This window comes from Rhinoderma darwinii, chromosome 10 (genome assembly GCF_050947455.1).
Source record: "Rhinoderma darwinii isolate aRhiDar2 chromosome 10, aRhiDar2.hap1, whole genome shotgun sequence".
Lineage (NCBI taxonomy): Eukaryota > Metazoa > Chordata > Amphibia > Anura > Rhinodermatidae > Rhinoderma > Rhinoderma darwinii.
In genome coordinates, this window is record NC_134696.1 from 15,475,124 (window position 1) to 15,498,035 (window position 22,912).

A 22,912-nucleotide genomic window follows, 5' to 3' on the forward strand; every position below is an offset into this window, starting at 1 on the left:
CCAGAATCCAGATACGCGGAGACCTGATGCGTTCTCTCACCGGACACTATGGTCACAGGTATGGACAATTTAGACGGAAGTCCATTCTTACCCAAGGTTGTTACTCTTAGCAACTCTAGCCTTTGGGATCTTTGGGGACACAGGCGCACAAGATGGCCACCGAGGCAGCAATAAAGACAGAGTCCAGAAGTGCGTCTGCGTTGTCTCTCCTGGGTGGATAACTTACACTGGTCCATTATCACAGTCTCCTTAGGAGGATCAACATCTGAGGACAGCAGGGGTTGCTGCAAAGTAGGAGCCAGACTGTGAAGCACTCCCTCCTGTCGAACCTCTTGGAGGCGTTATCGGATCCGTATATCAATCCGGGCTCACAGAAGTATGAGGTCATCCAGGGTAGACGGCAGATCCCGAGCGGCAAGTTCGTCCTTAATTTTAGGAGCCAGTCCATGCCAAAATGCAGCCACCAGAGCCTCATTGTTCCATAACAGCTCTCCTGCCAGGGTGCAGAAGTGGATGGCGTACTCACTCACGGAGGTGTCTCCTTGGCGTAGGTTAAACAAAGAAGCCGCTGCAGATAAGACCCGTCCAGGCTCCTCAAACACCATACGAAAAGTCCGGAGGAAGGCTTGGAAGTCACGGGTCTCTGGTCCTTATCTCTCCCTGATAGGATTCGCACATTCAAGAGCCTTGCCAGTGAGGAGAGAGATGATGAAAGCGACCCTTGCGCCATCAGACGAAAATGTCCTATTATACAGGCTGAAGTGGATCTGGCACTGATTCAGAAATCCACGACAGGTACTTGCTTCTCCATCACAGCAGTCAGGAAGTGGCAAAGAAACACGTGAGGTCAACACTGCCAAGAGGTGTAGTCTGAGGATCAACACTGCCAGGAGGTGTAGTAGGAGGAACGGCAGCTTGTGCCTCCTGCCGACTTGCAAGAATGTTCAACGCCTGGAGGAGTTGGTCCTGTCGAGACCGGAGGTCTAGCATATCCGCCCGCATCTCTTGAGACGACGTCATAGTTTTGAATCGACCAGCGGGGTCCGTGGCCTGAGCGTACTGTCACGAAGGGTCTGTGGACCCAGTGGGCCATACCGCCTTGGCGGTAAGGCGGCTGGCCAACACGGTTCAGGTCAATGTCTATAGTTCGTATAGGTACCTGTGACAGCTCGGACAGCAGGCAAGGCAGGCTAGGCTGGGACTAGGCAGCAGGTAGACGTCAGGCGAGGTGAAGCAGGTCAGACGTGGAATACAGCATGACACGACTTTGGCACAGCACAGTGCTCGACCAGGATGGTATGGAATACAGGAACAGGAAGAGGAACACACAAGGAGAGCATTGCATAGACAGACTAGGGAAACAACAACAACAACTCTCCAGCATAGAAGCCCTCTTATAGTCCAGGGTACTCACGGGTTCAAAGTTCATCCCTACGGGATCCGGCTGAGGTGAGTGGACGAGAGCGCTGGCGTCGCCTGTGGAGGAGGCTGGGGCCAGTGCTTGACGACTCGTGGCTGCGGCTGTCAGGGGGAGGTTGGAGTTGACGGCCCGCAGCCATGGACATAGAGAAAACCTTCATATTGTCGTTACTCTTTCCTGTGCCATGCCAAATAATTTAAATTCCACCTGGGAATGATCAGATATAACTTTATCATGTATCTCACATGCACCAAGCTGACCCAAAATAGCAGAAGAGATCAAGAAGCAGTCTGTTTGTGAGAATAAACTATGTGCATGCAATAAAAGTATAGTCCTTAAAAATTTTGGCATGCATCGTGTAGATCAGTTGTCTCTATCAGCCGAGCTAGCCGAGACCCTGACTGTCGCTGCGCTGCCGATCTATCCTCAGTTGTATCTGGGATAGATAGCACCATACAGCCCCCTGTAAATAGTGCCATACAGCCCCACCTGTAGATAGCGCCATATAACTCCCCCTGTAGATAGCGCCATACAGCCCTACTGTAGATAGCGCCATACAGCCCCCCTGTAGATAGCGCTGTAGTACCCTGGAACCATGTCCCAGCCGCTGTGGTAATGGTTGTCGGGTGGCTTAGAATGTGTTGTCATTGTATAACAGGTTATCTGTTGGTTACCGTGGAAACTATGTTAATTTCATGTATTTTATAATTCACACTGCTCCTATTTGTATACTGAAGGTAATTGAGTGTCTAGGGATTTGATAGTTATTCTTTGCTGCCATCATTTGGTTGATTTTATGTGTAGATAATGTATAAATGAATAGGGAGTTTGTCACATGACACTCTCTCAGAGAGGCTTCTGGGTGAAGCTTCTGGAACTTGTTGTACTAACCATTTACTGCATACACTGAGCGGTTGTTTTGGTAAGCAGGTGCCATTAGGCTTTATTGTGAGCACTGAGGTGAAGTATAAACCGTGGCCACATTGTTACCCCAGCTTGCATTATCCCGAGAAAGTTGTCCAGGTGAAAGCAGGAGAGAGCCGGTGGAATACGCAAGAGTACGATCACATAGTCGGGAAGTCTGAGTATGAGAGCTGGTGAAGCAGTCCGATTAGAAACCCAGGGAACTTTCTATTTAGGATGGTCAATTCTTTAATTTTTTTTTACTTTATTATAGTGGACATTATTGATATCTATTTCATTTTTTCAAGTTTTATTATAAATTAATTTTTAATCTTGGTTTAACTTGCTCAGAGCCCCTTCCCCAGCAGTACAGATTAGCATCAGCACCAAGAGGTACACGGAAGCAAATATAGAAAAAAAAGGGGGGATTATTTTATGCTAGAAATAATGCAAAAACTTTTAGTATGAAAATGATTAATGGAATAACCATTTTTGAGTACCATTACAGAATCACAAATAGGCGAGTTTCTTGTAAGTTTTTCTTTGTCTCATTGTTACTTTAACAATAAAATAGATTTGTTTATTTAAAGATCATTAATTCTCTATCTGAATTTATTATAACACAAGTTCCCATGACCGGCTCATGAATATAATAAGTCATTATGTGATAAGTTATTCTTAGTAGCACACTTTGTAAATTGAATCCTGGTAATTATATAAAGACCTTGTGCCCCGGTCTAGAGGTAGTCACCCCGTCTGTGATACAGGAGTAGATGATGGATTCCAGTACACATAAGCTCTATCATGTACATGGCTTTGATTCCAGACAATATCTGGAGCATTACTTTTCAGATAAATCTGACATGGTCTTTGGAGATGACTTATTGAAATCTCTTATTGATAATCTTAGACAAGTTTTCGCAGTGGGTATGTATCCTGATTTGACTTACTCCTAAGATGCATTGACACATATATTATTCTATGTTTAACTGGTTTAAAAAGTTGTAACGACTAAATATGAATTGTGCAAATGTGTTTTCATTTTTTGGGGTCTGGGAGCTCAGAGGTACCGGCATATTTTCAGCTTATAGGGACTAGCCATATTTTTAGTTTGTTTATTGCCACATTCCAAGAGCCATAACTTTTTTATGTTTCGGCAACGTAGCTATATGATGGCTTTTGTCTCTGCGGGACGAGTTGTAGTTTTTATTGGCACCATTTTGTGGTACATATAATTACTTAGTTTATCTTTGTAATTTTATTAGGGAGAATTTCAGAAAAATAATTATTTTTTTTATGTTGTCTACCTTGTGGATTAACTACCATGTTAACTTTAATCTATGGATCAGTACAAACATAGCTTTACCAAATTTATATAGCTTTTATTATGTTTTTGGACAATGAAAGCAAGTTGTATTAAAAAAATTTCATTTTTGTGTAGCCATATTCCGAAAGCCAGAACTTTTTTATTTTTCTCTCGACCTACAGTGGATATAAAAAGTCTACACACCCCATGTTACAAAATGAGACCAAGATTAACCATTTCAGAATATTTTACAACTTTAGGGTATGTTCACACGCAGTGTTCTCAGGCATATTTTGGGGCATTTACGCCTCAAAAAATGGCAAAAAAAAACGGAAGCTGAACGCCTACAAACATCTGCTGATTGAAATCAATGGGAAAAACACCATTTAGTTCACACGTGGCATCTTTTTACGCTTTTTACGTTTTAAATAACGGAGCGTAAAAAGATGCTCTTTAAAAATAAGTAGCATGTCACTTCTTGAGGCGTTTTTTTGGAGCTGATTTTCCATTGAACACCATGAAAAACGCCTCAAAAAACGCCTCAAAAGAAGTCTGAAAAGGCCATAGGGGTACATCTTGAATTGGCAATTATTGCCCATTCTTCCTTGCAAAAGCTCCAAATCTGTCAGATTGCGAGGGCATCTCCTGTGTACTGGCCTCTTCAGGTCACCCCACAGATTTTCAATGGGATTCAGGTCTGGGCCCTGGCTGGGCCATTCCAAAACTTTGATCTGCTTCCGGTGAAGGCTTTCTTTTGTTGATTTGGAGGTCCTGCTTAGGGTCTTTGTCGTGCTGAAAGGTGAAATGCCTCTTCATCTTCAGCTTTTTGGCAGAGGCCTGCAGGTTTTGTTCCAATATTGACTGATGTTTGGAACTGTTCATAATTCCAATTCCAGCTGCAGAAAAACAGCCCCAAAGCATAATGCTGCCTCCAGCATGCTTCACTGTAAGTATAGTGTTCTTTTGGTGATGTGCAGTGTTGGCTTTGCGCCAAACATACTGTATCTTGTGGAATTATTGTCAAAAAGTTCAACCTTGGTCTCATCAGACTATAACACGTTTTCCCACATGCTTTTGACAGACTTGATGTAGGTCTTTGGAAGACATAGCCAGGCTTGCATGGCTTTTGTCTGCCACCCTACACCACAGCCCAGACATATGAAGAATATGGGAGATTGTTGTCACATGCACTACACAACCAGTACCTGCCATAAAGTACTGCAGCTCCTTTATTGTTGCTGTAGGTCTCTTGGTAGCCTCCCGGACCAATATTCGTCTTGTCTTTTTATCAAGTTTTGAGGGATGTCCAGTTCTTGGTGATGTCACTGTTGTGCCAAATGTAATTCACTTCTTGATGACAGTCTTCACTGTGTTCCATGGTATATCTAATGCCTTGGAAATTCTTTTTTACACTTCCCCTGATTGATGCCTTTCAACAATCAGATCCCTTTTATGTGTTGTAATCTCTTTACGGACCATGGCTTTTGCTGTATATGGGGTTAAATTCCGTTGCGGAAAATCTGCAGTGTTTACGCAAAGTGTGTACTGACCCTAAGGGATTCGAAGCTGTCAATGTATGATCACTTGTATAATACATTGGAATACTTAGGGAGACCAATGAGCTAAAGGCAAAGATCAGAAGTTTTTGTGATTCCAGCCGTCACAGAAGTAAGAAGGCTGTCAATCACCTCCGGGCAGGATCGATTCTAGCTTTTCTGCTGACTGAGGCAAACATTGATATGGCGCACCACAGATCTTAATTGACATCTCCCTGGCTGTTCTACATCACTACCAGCCTCCCCCAACTCTTGCTAATGCACTTTTGCCTTGTACACCCCCTGGCTTGCGTGGTGCATCAATGAGGATGGACAGAGTACACCTCGCTGCAATGTACTTGCAGTGATGTAGAACAGCCAGGGGGATGGCAATCAAGCATGGAAAGGTGGGTTTGGAGTCAGGAGTGTCTTACACTTCAGAATAGCGGCACTGCCTCATGACACTTTATAGAGTAATTAGGGTTTAGGAATTGCAGCTCTTTAACCCCTTAAGGACGCAGCCTAGTTTTGGCCTTAAGGCTCAGAGCCCATTTTTCAAATCTGACATATTTCACTTTATGTGGTAATAACGTCGGAATGCTTAAACCTACCCAAGCGATTCTGAGATTGTTTTCTCGTGACACATTGGGCTTCATGTTCGTGGTAAAATTTGGTCGATATATTCAGTGTTTATTGGTGAAAAATTGCAAAATTTAGAGAAAATTTTGAAAAAATTGCATTTTTCAGAATTTAAATGCATCTGCTTGTAAAACAGACGGTTATACCACCCCAAATAGTTACTAGTTCACATTTCCCATATGTCTACTTTAGATTGGCATCGTTTTTTGAACATTCTTTTATTTTTCTTGGACGTTACAAGGCTTAGAACATAAACAGCAATTTCTCATATTTTTAAGAAAATTTCAAAAGCCTTTTTTTTAAGGTACCTCTTGAGTTCTGAAGTGGCTTTGTGGGGCCTATGTATTAGAAACCCTGATAAAACACCCCATTTTAAAAACTAGACCCCTCAAAGTATTCAAAACAGCAGTTAGAAAGTTTTTTAACCCTTCAGGCATTTCACAGGAATTAAAGCAAAGTGGAGGTGAAATTTGCAAATTTCATTTTTCTTGCTGAATTTCAATTTTATTCATTTTTTTTTCTGTAACAAAGAAGGTTTTACCAGAGAAACACTACTATATATGTATTGTCCAGATTCTGCCGTTTTTAGAAATGTCCCACATGTGGCCCTACTGCGCTCGTGGACTAAAAGACAAGCCCTAGAAGCAAAGAAGCACCTAGTGCATTTTGAGTCCTCTTTTTTATTAGAATATATTTTAGGCAGCATGCCAGGTTTGAAGAGGTGTTGAGGTGTCAAAACAGTAGGAATCCCCCAATAGTGACCCCATTTTGTAAACTACACCCCTCAAGGAATTCATTTAGGGTTGTTGTTACCATTTTGACCGCACATTTTTTTCACAGCACGTATTTGAATTGGGCTCTGAAATGAAAAAAATGTCATTTTTTCCAATAAAATGTCATTTGTGATCAAAATTTCTTATTTTCACAGGGAACAAAATACCCCATTTTGTTGCCCAATTTGTCCTTAGTGTGGCAGTACCCCATTTGTGGTGATAAACTGCCGTTTGGGCCCATGGGAGGGCTCAGAAGGAAAGGAGCGCTATATGTTTGTTGGAGTCCAGATTTTGTTGGATTGGTTTTCGGGTGCCATGTCGCATTTGCAGAGCCTCAGAGGTATCAAAGCAATGGAAACCCACCAAAAGTGACCCCATTTTGGAAACTACACCCCTCAAGGAATTCATTTATGGTTGTTGTTAGCATTTTGACCGCACAGTTTTTTCACAGCACCTATTTCAATTGGGCTGTGACATTAAAAAAATGTCATTTTTTCCAATAAGATGTAATTTTTTACCAAAATTTCTTATTTTCACAGGGAACAAAATACTAAATTTTGTTGCCCAATTTCTCCTGAGTGCATCAATACCCCATTTGTGGCAATAAACTGCCGTTTGGGCCCATGGGAGGCCTCAGAAGGGAAGGAGCGCTGTGTGTTCTTTGGAGTACAGATTTTGCTGGTTTGGTTTTCGTGTGCCATGTCGCATTTGCAGAGCCCCAGAGGTATCAAAGCAATGGAAACCCACCAGAAGTGACCCCATTTTGGAAACTACACCCCTCAAGGAATTCATTTATGGGTAATGTGACCATTTAGACCCCATAGTTTCTTCACAGAACTTATTTGAATTGGGCTGGGAATTTAAAAAAAATATATTTTTTCCAATAATATGTCATTTTAGCTCAAAAATTCTTATTTTCACAAGAAATAAAATACTCAATTTTGTTGCCCAATTTGTCCTGAGTGCGGCAATACCCCATTTGTGGTGATAAACTTCCGTTTGGGCCCATGGGAGGGCTCAGAAGGGAAGGAGCGCTGTGTGTTCTTTGGAGTACAGATTTTGTTGGATTGGTTTTCGTGTGCCATGTCACATTTGCAGAGCCCCAGAGGTATCAAAGCAATGGAAACCCACCAGAAGTGACCCCATTTTGGAAACTACACCCCTCAAGGAATTCATTTATGGGTAATGTGACCATTTAAACCCCATAGTTTCTTCACAGAACTTATTTGAATTGGTCTGGGAATGAAAACAAAATTATTTTTGTCAAATAATATGTAGTTTTGGCTGAAAATTTCTTATTTTCACAATATGAAATGTTAAATACTTTTGTGTCAAAAAAGACAAAAGTATAATAGGTATGATACCTTTATTGGCTAACCATAAAAGTTCTATATGCAAGCTTTCAGAGCACAGAGGCCCCTTCTTCAGGCAGTTTACAAATGAATGACTTAGAAAAAAGCACAACATTTAGATGTTACACAAAGACAATTAGTACATGAGGTGATACATCATTAAGATAAGCCGGGGCAATAAAACTGAGGTTATAGGGGTGATGACTTAGGAGTTAAGGCATCTGGAGTCAGTCTGATGGGGGACGTGACGTGTGTCCATGTAGTGGCTCATAAATCCTGGTGTTAGATTGAGGCCTTGTGTCAATGACTGGAATTTTATCATCATCTTGAATTCCCAAATTTTTCTTTCTCTGTTGTTTTTAAAATGACCCTTCAGAATGAGTACCTTTAAATCTGCCAAACTGTGATCAGACTGACTCCAGATGCCTTAACTCCTAAGTCATCACCCCTATAACCTCAGTTTTATTGCCCCGGCTTATCTTAATGATGTATCACCTCATGTACTAATTGTCTTTGTGTAACATCTAAATGTTGTGCTTTTTTCTAAGTCATTCATTTGTAAACTGCCTGAAGAAGGGGCCTCTGTGCTCTGAAAGCTTGCATATAGAACTTTTATGGTTAGCCAATAAAGGTATCATACCTATTATACTTTTGTCTTTTTTGACACAAAAGTATTTAACATTTCATATTGTCTCTGGCTAACACGGTACTACACAATTTTTTACTGTACTTATTTTCACAAGAAACAAAATACCCCATTCTGTTGCGCAATTTGTTCTGAGTGCCGCAATACCCCATTTGTTGTGATAAACTGCCGTTTGGGCCCATGGGAGGGCTCAGAAGGAAAGGACCACCATTTGGCCTACTCGGGATTTTCTAGTGCGAAGTCATGTATGCAGAAGCCCCTGAGGTACCAGTACAGTTGAAACCCGCAAGAAGTGACCCCGTTTTAAAAACTACACCCTTAAGGCATTCATCTAGAGGTGTAGTGGCCATTTTGACCGGAGACCTACACCCCATAAACTGTAATGTGGGTTCTCCCGGGTATGGCAATACCCTACATGTGGCTGTTATCAGCTGCCTGGACACACAGCAGGGCCCAGAGGGGAAAGACTAGGGGGGATAAGCTGTGCGGAGTGCATCAGGGTAAGTAAAATTGGGGTAAATTATAAACCAAGGGATGTATGATAAATTTTAAAACACTTTCATACAGAGCTCTGGTTATTCGGGACACGTGTCATATTGATATATTGTGTCCTCCCTTATCCCCCTCTTATAGCAGACTTTGCACCTCTTTTGACTTTTTCCCTTCTTGCCAGTTTGGGGAACTTCCCCTGGAAAGTGTTGCCCTGGTACGATGCGTGTGGGCTCGCTTCCAGAAGTACTGGGTGCCCCCCCTTCTTGGTCCCTAAAGATTAGGTTCTTGATAATCACCTCTTGAAATTCCAGGAAAGTTCCCGTCTGGCCTGCACATCAACGTAGCACGTACGCATTGTACAAAGCCATCTATATGATGTTCCCGGCCAGCTTCTTATACCACACCGCATGGCGCTGTAGGGCTTCAGGGCTTGATCTTACAAGTCCATCACTCCCATGTACCTATTGTAGTCCAGGATGCAGTCTGGTTTGGGGGTGGCCTTTCCTTCATATATCCTAAACCTGTAGGTATACCCTGATGCACTCTCACAGCTTATACATCTTCACGCCATACCTTGCCCTCTTACCCGGCAGGTACTCGCGGAATTGAACCCTCCCTTTAAAATGTACCAGGGACTCATCAATAGAAATACACTTCTCGGGGGTGTATGCTTGGGAAAACCGGGCACTGGAACGGTCTAATAAGGGTCTCCGTTTAGACAAACGGTCAAAACTGGGGTAATCTCGGGGTGGGCACGGCTCATTATCAGTATTATGTAAGAAGCGAAGTATTGCCTCATTTATTTATTTTTTTAGGTTCCAGTTCAGTTCTGAAGTTGCTTTGAGGGGCCCATATATTAGAAACCCCTATCAAATACCCCATTTTAGAAACTAGACCCCTCAAAGTATTCACAACAGCATGTAGAAAGTTTATGAACCCTTTAGGTGTTTCACAAAAATTTAGAGCAAAGTAGAGGTGAAATTTACATTTTTTTTTTGTCAGAAAATCCTCTTTATACCATTTTTTTTATAACACAAAAGGATTTATCACAGAAACGCAACTTAATACGTATTGCCCATATTCTGCAGTTTTGAGAAATATCCCACATGTGGCCCTAGTGCGGTAATGGACTGAAGCACCGGCCTCCGAAGCAAAGGAGCACCCAGTGGATTTTGAGGCCTCTTTTTTATTAGGCACCATGTCCGGTTTGAAGAGGTCTTGTGGTGCCAAAACATTGGGAACCCCCCAAAAGTGACCCCAATTTGGAAACTAGACCCCTTGAGGAATCCATTGTAGTTTTCTTGGGGTGCATGCGGCTTTTTTATCAGTTTTTATTCTATTTTTAGGTGGCGTGGTGACTAAAAAACAGAAATTCTACTATTGTTTTTTTTTTCGTTTTTTTTTACAGCGTTCACCGTGCGCTATAAATGACATATTCACTTTATTCTGCGGGGCGATACGATTACGGCGATACCAGATGTTTATAGTTTTTTTTTATGTCTTATGGCGTTTGCACAATAAAATAAGTTTTGTAAACAATCATTCACTTTTTGTGTTACCTTATTCTAAGAGCCATAACGTTTTTATTTTTCAATCAATAAAGCCGTGCGAGGACTTATTTTTTGCGTAACGAACTGTAGTTTTGATCAGTACCATTTTTAGGTACATGCGACTTTTTGATCTCTTTTTATTCCATTTTTTGGGAGGTGAAGTGACCAAAGAATTGTGATTGTGGTTCGGTTTATTATTATTTTATTTTACGGCGTTCACAGTGCGGGATAAATAATGAAATAATTTTGTAGTTCAGGCCGTTACGGACGCGGCGATACCAATTATGTATAGTTTATTTGTTTGTTTATATATTTTTATTAATAATAAAGGACTGATAAGGGAAAAGGGGGGATTTTTACTTTTATTACTTTTAAATCTTTTATTTTCTAATTTTTACACATCTTTTTTTAACTTTTTTTTCACTTTATTACTTTGTCCCACTAGGGGACAAGAGGGCAGGAGGCTCTGATCGCTATTCTAATACACTGCACTACATGCGTAGTGCAGTGTATTAGAACTGTCAGCTACTCACTGACAGCAAGCATAGTGGGTCCTGACGTTGTCAGGACCCACTAGGCTTCCGTCTATGGCATAGCCGGACGCCATTGTTTGGTGTCCGGTTGCCATAGTCACCATCGCCGGCCGCTATCGCGTAGCAGGCCGGCGATGGCAGCTTAACCCCTAAAAAGCCGCGATCTCTATAGAACGCGGCTTTTAAGGGGTTAATCAGCGGGGACACAGCGATCGGTCCCCGCTGTAGGAGCTGTGACAGCTGCTGAACAAGACAGCAGCGTCACAGCTCCTGTATGTGTCGGGAGGACGGCCGAAACGGCCGTTACTCCCGAGACGTACTATTACGGCATGGAGCGCTAACGATACAGCTGCCATGACGTAATAGTACGTCAAGGAGCGGGAAGGGGTTAATAAGTAGCTGCTTCTTTTTCTATGGACCAAAGGTAATTGGACAATTATCTCAAAGCTATTAATGGGCTGCATGGGCAATTCCCTTGTTAATCCATCATCAATTATGCAAGTTAACCCCGTAGTAACCAGCCTATTTTAGGCCCTAATGGCCAAGCTATTTTTTTCATTCTTCTATAGTCGAATTCAAAGAGCTATAACTTTTTTCGTTTTCTGTCGACATGAGGACTTCTTTTTTGCTGGATTAGTTGTACTTTTTAATGGCACTATTTTGGGGTACATTTTTTTCGGGGAAATAGATAAAAACCCTGAAATTCCACCATTGTTCTATGTGTTTTAAATTGATGCCGTGTACTGTGCAGTGTAAATAACACGTTACCTTTATTCTATGGGTCGGTACAAATGTGGCGATACCACATATGTAGCAGGTTTTTATGTTTTATGACTTTTGCACAATAAAAACTCTTTTGCACTAAAATTATTTGTTTTTGCATCGTCGCTTTCCAAAAGGCATCATTTTTTTATTTTTCCGTCAATGTAGTGATTTTTTTTTTTTTTTTGCGGGGCGAGACGTAGTTTTGATTGGACATAAATACAGCACCAGAACAAAGCTCAGTACATAAATACAGCACCTGAACAAAACTCAGTACATAAATACAGCACCAGAACAATGCTTAATAGATAAATATGGTACTAGAACCAAGCTCAATACATTTATATATATATATATATATACACAGCACCAGAACAAAGCTTAATACATAAATACAGCACCAGAACAAAGCTTAGTATATAAATACAGCACCAGAACAAAGCTCAGTACATAAATACAGCACCAGGACGAAGCTCAGTACATAAATACAGTACCAGAACAAAGCTCAGTACATAAATACAGCACCAGAACAAAGCTCAATACATAAATATGGTACTAGAACCTAGCTCAATACATATATACACGGAACCAGAACCAAGCTCAATATATATATATATACACAGCACCAGAACCAAGCTCAATACATAGTTACAGCAGACGAACCAAGCTAAGTACATATATACAGCACCAGAACCAAGCTCGGTACATATACACAGAACTAGAACTAAGCTCAGTACATATAAATAGCACCAGAACCAAGCTTAGTACACATATATATATATATATATATATATATATATATATATATATATATATATATATATTTATACCACTCATCATCTCGCTGTAGATCATACAGTGACAACAATACTGATTAGAGTCAGAATAAACATTAACATTGAGTGACGTCTTCTCAAATGCTAGACATTCCTTTTCTTTTTTCTTCTCCTACTGGTCCTGACCTCTATGATGACTTCTTCTGGCCATGGTCCATTTCTGCCCTTTGGCGCTCAGATGTCTTCAGCTTCTCACTTTTCAAACATTTCCGCACCTATAAACGAAGATAGAATTCTCATGGTGCCATACACTGCGCCCCTGAACATAATAGCACCATACACTGTGTCCCCCACACACATAGTTCCCCCTGTAGATAGTGCCCCCATAGAGCCTTTCATAGACAGTGCCCCCATATAGCTTCCTGTATATAGTGCCTCTCATAGAGCCATGTGTAAATGGTGCCTCACATAGAGCCCCCTGTAGACAGTGCCCCACATTGAGCTCCTGTAGATAGTGCCCCCCTACATAGTGCCCCTAAAGAGCCCCCTGTAGATAGTGCCCATATAGAGCCTCCTGTAGATACTGCTCACCATGAAGCCTCCTGTAGATACTGCTCCCCATAGAGCCCCCTGTAGATAGTGCCCCCATTTTAGCCCCATAGATCCCCTTGTAGATAGTGCCACACAAACAGCCCCCAATCGATACTGTCCCCAAGAGTCCCTTGTGTATTGGGCCATTTGTAGATAATGTCACTCACACTGTTAAAGATGCTCTGTCACCACATTATAATGCCCTATCTCTTACATAATGAGATTGGCGTTATAATGTAGGTAACAGCAGTGTTTTTTATTTAGAAAAACGATCTATTTTCACCAAGTTATGAGCGATTTTAGCTTTATGCTAATGACTTTCTTAATGCCCAACTGGGTGTGTTTTTACTTTTGACCAAGTGGGCGTTGTGGAGAGAAGTGTATAACGCTTGCTGTGCTGTAACTCTCACACAAACGTTACCGAAGTGTCAGGATTGTGAATAGAAATCCCGTCCTGGCTGGAAATGATGTCTATTCACTGTCAGGACACTTCAATAACGTTAATGTGTGTGTATGTGACTGCACAAAGTGAACATTGCAGGAGCACTATGTGCAGAGTAAAAGAATGGAGAGAAGTGTATGATGCTGATTGGTCACTGGTTGGTAAGCGTCATACACTTCTCTCCACAACGCCCACTTGGTCAAAAGTAAAAACACGCCCAGTTGTGCATTAAGAAAGTCATTAGCATAAAGCTATGTTTGCTTGTTTTTTGTTTTCCATGGTATTAGTATTTGGTATTTCATTCTAAATCTGGATCCATGATAAGCAGGCACAACAGATAAATAGCTTCATCCCTTGTTATTGAGGACACTTATGGTAAACTATATATCATCCCATCAGGTAAATAACTCACCCTATGATTGTATTAACCCCTTAGTGACCAAGCTTGTTTGGACCTTAATGACCAAGCCAAATTTGTCAAATCTGGTATGTGTGACTTTATCAGAGAATAACTCTGTGAAAGTTTTGAATATCCAAGTAATTCTGACATTGTTTTTTCGTCACATGTTGTACTTTATTTTAGTGGTAAAAGTAGACTGATACGATTTGCGGAAATAACTTAAAAAATAGAAAAATTGAAGAAATTTTGTAAAAATTATCATTTTTCCCTATTTTTAACTGCAATATGTCACATATGTACACACATACTGTACAATTTTTTTTATTAAATATATATTTCCATCTCTTTACTCTATTTTGGCAGCACTTTTGAAAAAAAAAATAATTTTTGAGCAATTTAGAGGACTTACAAGTTAAGTAATAATTGTATAAATTTTGTAGTACATTTTGTTTTCCTGCACCAAGCCAGGTTTTCATAGGCTCATAGGTGTCAGAATGGTGGAAACCCCCACAAGTGACCCCATTTTGAAAACTAGACCCCTTAAGGTATTTATTAAGGGGTGTTGTAAGTATTTTGACCCCACAGTTTTTTTGTAAGAATTCATGCAAAGCAGGCATAAAAAAATATAATTTAACTTTTTTCATAAAAGTATCACTTTGAAGACCGATTTCTTTGTAAAGCGACCATGAGAATGAAGAAACACACCCAAAAATCTATCACCCTGTTTCTCCTGTTTTCAAAAATGCCCCCATTGTGACCCTAATGCGTTGCCTGGACACACGACAGGGCCCGAAAGGGAGGGAGCACCCAGAGGCTTTCAGGACTCATATTTTGCTTGAAAATGTTTTAGGCCCCACTGTACATTTGGAGAGGTTTTGAACTACCAGAACGATAGAAACTCCCCATAAACGACCCCATTTAGAAAACTAGACCCCTTAAGGTATTTATCTAGGGGTGTAGTGAGTATTTTGACCCCACAGTTTTTTGCTAAATTTAATGCATAGCAGGTGAAAAAAAAAAAAAATTCACTTTTTTCATAAAAGTATCACTTTGAAGACCGATTTCTGTGTAAAGCGACCATAAGAATGAAGAAACACACCCCAAAATCTATCACCCTGTTTCTCCTGTTTTCAAAAATGCCCCCATTGTGACTCTAATGCATTGCCTGGACACACAGCAGGGCTTGAAAGGAAGGGAGCACCCAGAGGCTTTCAGAACTCATATTTTGCTTGAAAATGTTTTAGGCCCCACTGTATATTTGGAGAGGTTTTGAACTACCAGAACGATAGAAACTCCCCATAAACGACCCCATTTAGAAAACTAGACCCCTTAAGGTATTTATCTAGGGGTGTAGTGAGTATTTTGACCCCACAGTTTTTTGCTAAATTTAATGCATAGCAGGTGAAAAAAAAAAAAAAATTCACTTTTTTCATAAAAGTATCACTTTGAAGACCGATTTCTGTGTAAAGCGACCATAAGAATGAAGAAACACACCCCAAAATCTATCACCCTGTTTCTCCTGTTTTCAAAAATGCCCCCATTGTGACTCTAATGCATTGCCTGGACACACAGCAGGGCTTGAAAGAAAGGGAGCACCCGGTGGCTTTCAGGACTCCTATTTTGCTTGAAATTGTTTTAGGCCCCACTGTACATTTGGAGAGGTTTTGAACTACCAGAACGATAGAAACTCCCCATAAACGACCCCATTTAGAAAACTAGACCCCTTAAGGTATTTATCTAGGGGTGTAGTGAGTATTTTGACCCCACAGTTTTTTGCTAAATTTAATGCATAGCTGGTGAAATAAAATAAAAAAAACACTTTTTATATAAAAGTATCACTTTGAAGACCGATTTCTTTGTAAAGCGAACATGAAAATGAAGAAACACACCCCAAAATCTATCACCCTGTTTCTCCTGTTTTCAAAAATACTCTCATTGTTGCCATAATCTGCTTATTAGACGTGTGGCTGGGCCAAAAATAGAGGGAGCACCCTTTGGCTTTCAGGGCACAATTGAATAAATTCTAGGCCCCATATCATGCATTTAGAGGCATTGAGCTGCCTGAACAAAAAAAAACCACGCAGAAATGACCCCATTTTAAAAACTAAACCCCTAAAGGTATTCATCTAGTGGTGTAGTGGGCATGCGGACCAAAAATTTTTTAAAGGAGGAAATAATGGGTATCATTTCAGACACTATGGGTATATAATGTTTTCTTCAAGCTTTTATTACGTTTCCACATGAAATAGAGGAGACGTGGTAGAAGGTTATTTTGTTAGAAATATGCCACATTAATAAATTTGTGCGGCACAGAATAGAAGTGAAGCCGTGTATTCATAACGGATACATGTTGCTATAGACGTATTTGCCTGTACTTATGACTATGTCTTGCTGAAGAAGCAGTTGGTGCCATTATGATGTCATTGTGGACAGAATTCTGTCCTAATATAAAATCAGTCAGAGAGGAAAAAATAAACTGTACTGGAGTGACGGGCAATATCTTCAAACAAATGGAGGAAAATGTATCCAACTATGTTGCAAACTCGAGTCTGTTCACTAGATAGAAGAACACCTGCAGGGCTGTCATGACAAGGATTTTTTTTTTCAGTGACTGGTTGTACAACGTCTCTTTAGCTCCATCAATCCTTATGAGGGACGAATGTGCCAAGTGACGCGGTACACCATAACAGACCCCTGCCCGGCAAGGTAGGAACCGCTATGTGCACAAAACAACCAATCACCTACAGAATATATAAAAGGACAGTGTCCAAAACCATCTATAGGAACAGTAAAGGATCACTAATCCCCAAAATGAGTATTTCCAGAAGAACCGTAACAAAGCCCATGGTGTATTGATAAGGAACAGCTCGATTATTAGAGATCCTCCAAATAAAAAAAAAAGATCATGCCCGTATCACGGTACAGAATTAGGAATGTAACAGCCGTATGTGGCAGGACATAGTCATAAGAACAGTCAAAATAAAAAATTGTGGATGTGGGATTTTGTACTGGACAATTAATTCCAGCACTTGATCACCCACAAATAAATAAAAAAAATCATAAGGGGTAAAATTAGTTTCACGGTCTGAAAAAAATGTGCTCTACAACCTCTCCCACAAGAAATAATCCCTACTTGGAAAGCCCACGAACTAAAAAGAAAATATAAAGAAATTGACTCCCTAAAAAGGCCCCCAACCCATTATTTTTTTTTGTGTTAAATTCTAGTAATTTGCAACCGTGTGAAAGGTTTCGAAACAGGGATAGTTACAAAGGGCTGGTTTTGATGGACACATGGGGCAATAAAAGCGGGTATCCCTCCTCCTGCCATGCCTGCTACATACCCGACACCTTTTTTGGGGATATTTTTGGGTCTCAGTGGAGGGAATAGGGTGTAAAAAGTGGCGCTCTGAAAGCCTGCGCACATCCTCAGATTCGCAGGATTGTGCCGGTATAGTGGACTCAAAAAGGAGATGCTCAATGACCTTCTCCTGAAATTGAAGGAAAGTGAGCGTTCCTTGGGCTTTTTTGAAAATAACAAAACTGTTATAGGTAGCAACCTGGATGAGGTAGATTGCTACCTTTTTGTACCAGGCCTTATTTTTGCGCTTCACCAGGTAAGGCTGAAGCACCTGGTCGGAAAGGTCTACACCCCCCATAAATTTGTTGTAGTCTGTTACACAGACCGGTTTCTGCTTTGCAGTGGTAGCCCCCCTCTCCGTAATTGCCACAGTGGTGTCCGTGTGTACGGTGGACAGCATGTAGACATCCTTCTTGTCGGCCCACTTCACTGCAAGCAATTCCTGACTTGCAAGGGCCATGGATGTTCCCTTTCCCAAACGCCTGGACACCAACTGTTGTGGGAGTCCCACTCTGTTCTTCCGTACTGTCCCACAGGCCCCTGTATTTGCAGCATGGAGGGCTTTATAAAGGGCAACGCTGGTATAAAAATTGTCTGTATAGACGTGGTACCCCTTGTGCAGAAATGGCTCCATTAGGTTCCACACAATTTTGCCAGAGGTGCCAATAGTTTCTGGGCAGCCTGGGGTATAAATTTGGCAGTCCCTGCCTTCATAGATTTTGAAACCGCAGGTGTAACCCGTTGTGCTCTCGCAAACTTTGTACAATTTCACCCCATATCTGGCTCGTTTGGAAGGGATGAATTGACGAAAGGAAAGACGCCCTTTGAAGCTCATGAGCGATTCATCTACTGACAAATTTTTGTCAGGGGTGTACAACTTTAAAAATAAATCATTTAGAAGGGTGATTAATGGCCTTAATTTATTAAGCCGATCATAAGCTGGGTCACTTCTTGGGGGGACTTGGGAATTATCAGTAAAATGCATGAATCGCATTAGGGCCTCATAGCGGTTTCTGGACATCACTGCTGCAAATACAGGGGTAGCGTGGACAGCACTACAAGTCCAGTAGGACCGGACAGAGGGTTTTTTAACTAAACCCATATTGAGGGTAATGCCTAAAAATTTTTTTATTTCTGGGACACTTGTGGGGCTCCACATTCTGGAGTACATAGATGCAGGCTTTTGTAGAACAAACTGCCTAGCATACAGATTAGTCTGCTGGACTATCAAGTCTAGGACCGTATCACATATAAATAAATTAAAAAAATTATAGGGGGTAAAATTTTGGACGTCGACACTAATTCCTGGGGTCGCTTCAAATTGGGGTACTTGGGGGGAAAATGATAGTGCAGGATCCCACATCACGGGAGGGACTGCAACACTCGGCCCTGCACTTGACACCTCTACAGCGACTGACGTATCCACCACCATAGGACTATGGGGTTCAGCGGTGGAATTAGAATCGTCACTGTCACTGTCTGGAACAAATTCTGAAGCGGTGTCTGTTTCGCTTTCAGAAGTGTCGGAACATAGCAAGGCGTAGGCTTGCTCCGCGCTGTACATACGCTGAGACATATTTATAGATGTGTATGTATATATATATATATATATATGCCCTATAAGTCCTAACCCTAAAGTAAACCTAAAATCCTAAAAACGACACAAATTTTTTTTTTTTTTATATATATTTTTTTTTATATTTTTTTTTTTTTTATATAACAGACGTAAAATTAATTCTAAACGGCCCTAAACACGAACGCTAAACTAGCCCTAACCCTAAAGTAACGCTAAACTAACGGTAAACTAGCACTAACGCTAAACTAGAACTAACGCTAAACTAGAACTAACGCTAAACTAGCGCTGACGCTAATCTAGCGCTGACGCTAATATAGATTTGATATATTATATATATATATATGTATGTATATGTAACGATGATTTTTTATCACTTTTTTTCTTTCTTCACAGCACAGGACTTAGACTGATTTCTCTCTCCTCTCAGAACAACTACAATGGGAGGAGAGAGAAACACAGCCCATGTCCTGGCTGTGTTTTGAAAATAACTGTCAGTGATCTCTGTGATAGGTTTTATCACAGAGATCACCTGATCAGGGACCAGTCACAACGGTCCCTGATTGTTGCTGTGCCAGATGACGACACAGGTAAGTTATGCAAAGCGCACTCGGGCGCCATTTTGGGGGGGGGGGGGAATCGGACCGTGGGGGGGGATCGGACCGGGGGGGGGGGGGATCGGACCGGGGGGGGGATCGGACATGAAGGGGAATCGGACGGGGGGGGGCGCACTATTTACCCGTTCTCTCTCCTCTCTAAGGAGTTATTCCATGAGAGGAGAGAGAAATGGCGATTATCCGCCGGTTTAGCGTGAACGCCGTGAAATAGCGATTCACGGCGATCACGTGACCAGAGACCACTCGTTATGGTCTCTGGTCGTTGCCCCGAACTCTCAGCTACCTCCGGTAGCTGAGAGAACGGAGCCCCGATCATTAATTTCGGCGCTACTTTAGGCTAATGCGATCACGTTAAAAGGCGTCGCATTAGCCTAAAGCCCATTAGTGAGGAACGTAAAAAGGCGTACTGTTGGTCACTAAGGGGTTAAAGACTTTTGAATGATTCTGCTTACTGTCCCATGAGCCTTCCTTCTTTTTTCTATTCACTAACTAAAGAATTATTACTTTGGTGGACCTGCTCTTAATGTCCTAGTGAGAAGTATGAGATTAATAACACCAAATCTATCCCTAAAGAAAATTTGAGGATTAGTTTATAATTTTTTCAGATTTTTTGGTATTGGAAACCAAATGTTTACATAGTTTGCTAGAAGTGATATAGACACATGTCCTTGCTTATCCATAAAATCTATGAGGATTTAACAGATTAGATGTTTCAACATTTAGATTATTTTTTTTACAGGTCATATTAAAGGAGACATCTTGGTTGACATCAGTCTTGGTTCCTTTATTCATCATCTATATTCCGCCTGCGAGTTTTTCAAAAACATCATAGTGCTGAAGGTCAATAACAGATGCATCATGGAGCTGAAGAGATGGGTGGACGAACGTACGGGAGCATTTTATTGGGGCCATACATCAACACTCCTTCAAGAGAATGAAGGAAACAGGTGACGTATTTGTCCAAATATCAAGAGAAAAACCACTGTGATTGCTGCTCCTGATATAACAAATATCAGAGAAAATGGGACACAGACCCGCAAAAAAGGTTTACACTGTTCATACTCAACTCAGATGTAAAAATTCTTTAGCCCACTCAGTTCAATAGTCTTATTTATAGGGGACGATCTTATATAAATTAAACCTGGAAAGGCACAGTAGAGACCTGACACTGGGTGTTTTAGTCTTAGATGATTTCAAGCGTTACCTCTAGTATTACAAGTCAATTGTCCAGTGCTAAGTACTGAACCACCATGTTGATGTTGACTGTGGGACAATCACTTTCCTTGTCTATTTTCCAGTGACCAGTTTGAAGACAAAGAAGGAAAAGTGAGATCAGCCATTCAACATGTTGTGAAATATGACCTGGAGAAAGAGAATATGACAGACCCGCTGGTCTTACCACCAGCCGATTGTGTCATCAGTACTTGTCTCCTGGATGCTGTCAGCAAAGATCAAGATGATTACATCAGATATCTGAAGAAGTTCTCTAAGTTGCTGAAACCTGGAGGACACGTCATATTAATTGGGGGTTTAGGTGTAACATATTTCACAGTTGGTAAAGATAAGTTCCATGCTTTCACATATGATGAGGGTTTTATCAGAAAAACTCTAGTTGGAGAAGGATTTATCATTGATTACTGTAAGGTCAAGGAGAGAACGGCTGTCAGTGACCTTATTGACTATAAGGCTGTTATAATTATTTCAGCTCACAAGGAGAAGTAGGTAGAAACTTACAAAGTCTGCATGTCATTAATTCATATGCTATAATAATCAAATAGATGTGTCAGTGCCCTATAGAATAACATAAAAATAATTGTTCAGTATTTTTTTGGCATGCAACTTTTGCCGGCCAGCGGAACATCGCCGCTGATTTAGACGATTAAACCCTTAAATGTGGCAATTGATTGCGATCGCTGCATTTAAGGGGTTTGTTTCAAATCGGCAGCCCCCACGATGCGATCGCAGTGGCTGCCGATTGCCGCCAATCGTAGATGGAGGCCAGATAATAGCCTCAGAGTCTGCCATGTAAGGAAGCCTATGAGGACCAGCCTTTCTGTCACCCACGCCTCCTGAGGAATACCATAGTGAAACGCGCGTCGAGGTACAGTACACACGCTAAATCGTACTCCAGAAGTAAGTTTCCATCCTCCCAGACTCCTTTTGAATGTCAGTACTTTTGCTGTTCTGTCTAATCTTACTCTGCTGTCGGGGTGCATTAAGTCATACAAACCCACATGTATCGGATATTTATTCATGTGCATTACCTTCTCTCTAGTTTTGTATGCCGGTTTATTACATTTATTAAACTTCAATATATGCTATTACTATATGAGCCATTACCTTCAGTGTGAGATTTTGGTATGTTGGGATCACCTTTTGACACTAATTACCTTTAGCGGTGGTGTACTTTTTTCTGTTGACATTATTTTAAGTTTTTAATTTTATACAATTCTTTTAATGATGTTGAAATAAAAATTATTTATGTTTAAACATACTCATGAAGCTATTTTTTTGTTTCTATGCTCCTATGTGAGTTGAAGTGAGTTTATTCAGAGTGACTGTCAGTGCCACAATGACAGTTAGAACGCATTACACTACGTGGTTATTGTAATGTATTCTAGCAGCGACCAGTGCTGCAGGTCTTCAAGTCCCCTAGTAGATTCCTTAAGGGGTGTAGTTTGCAAAATGGGGTCACTTTTGGGGTGTTTCCACTGTTTTGGTCCCTCAGGGGCTTTGCAAATGCGACATGAGACCCGCATGCGACATATTACCACATATTATTGCCGTAATCGGGAGAAATTGCTTTACAAGTGTTGGGGTGCCTTTTCTCCTTTATTTCTTGTAAACATTTCTGTTTTTTACAGGAAAAAATGTAGATTTTCATTTTCACAGACTAATTTCGATAAATTTAGCACAGAACCTGTCGGGCCAAAATGCTAACTAAACCTCTAGATAAATTCCTTGAGGGGTGTAGTTTACAAAATGGGGTCACTTTTGGGGGGTTTCCACTGTTTTGGCACCACAAGAACTCTTCAAGCCTGACACGGTACCTAAAATATATTCTATTAAAAAGGAGTCCCCAAAATCCACTAGGTGCTCCTTTGCTTCTGAGGCCTGTGTTTCATTAAATTACCACACTAGGGCCACGTGAGATACTTCTAAAAACTGCAGAATCTGAGAAATAATATTTAGTTGCATTTCTAAATTGGTAAAACCTTCTGTGTTACAGAAAAGAATGTATTAC

General features: G+C 41.0%; 1 protein-coding gene across 1 annotated transcript; it reads left to right on the plus strand.

Annotated features, from left to right (window-relative positions):
- Nucleotides 1-3,096: 3,096 nt before the first annotated feature.
- On the plus strand, nt 3,097-21,390 carry LOC142662506 (nicotinamide N-methyltransferase-like). The gene is made up of 3 exons (XM_075840715.1): nt 3,097-3,250; nt 20,408-20,615; nt 20,967-21,390. The coding sequence occupies exons 1-3, from the start codon at nt 3,097-3,099 to the stop codon at nt 21,388-21,390; spliced, it is 786 nt and encodes a 261-aa protein (XP_075696830.1).
- Nucleotides 21,391-22,912: the final 1,522 nt, after the last annotated feature.

Excerpts from the sequence above, each read along its gene's own strand:
- LOC142662506 (XM_075840715.1), top strand. The coding sequence starts at position 3,097 with ATGATGGATTCCAGTACACATAAGCTCTATCATGTACATGGCTTTGAT. Across the intron at positions 3,251-20,407 it reads TAGACAAGTTTTCGCAGTGG|GTCATATTAAAGGAGACATC; the intron begins GTATGTATCCTG and ends TTTTTTTTACAG. Across the intron at positions 20,616-20,966 it reads CAAGAGAATGAAGGAAACAG|TGACCAGTTTGAAGACAAAG; the intron begins GTGACGTATTTG and ends TCTATTTTCCAG.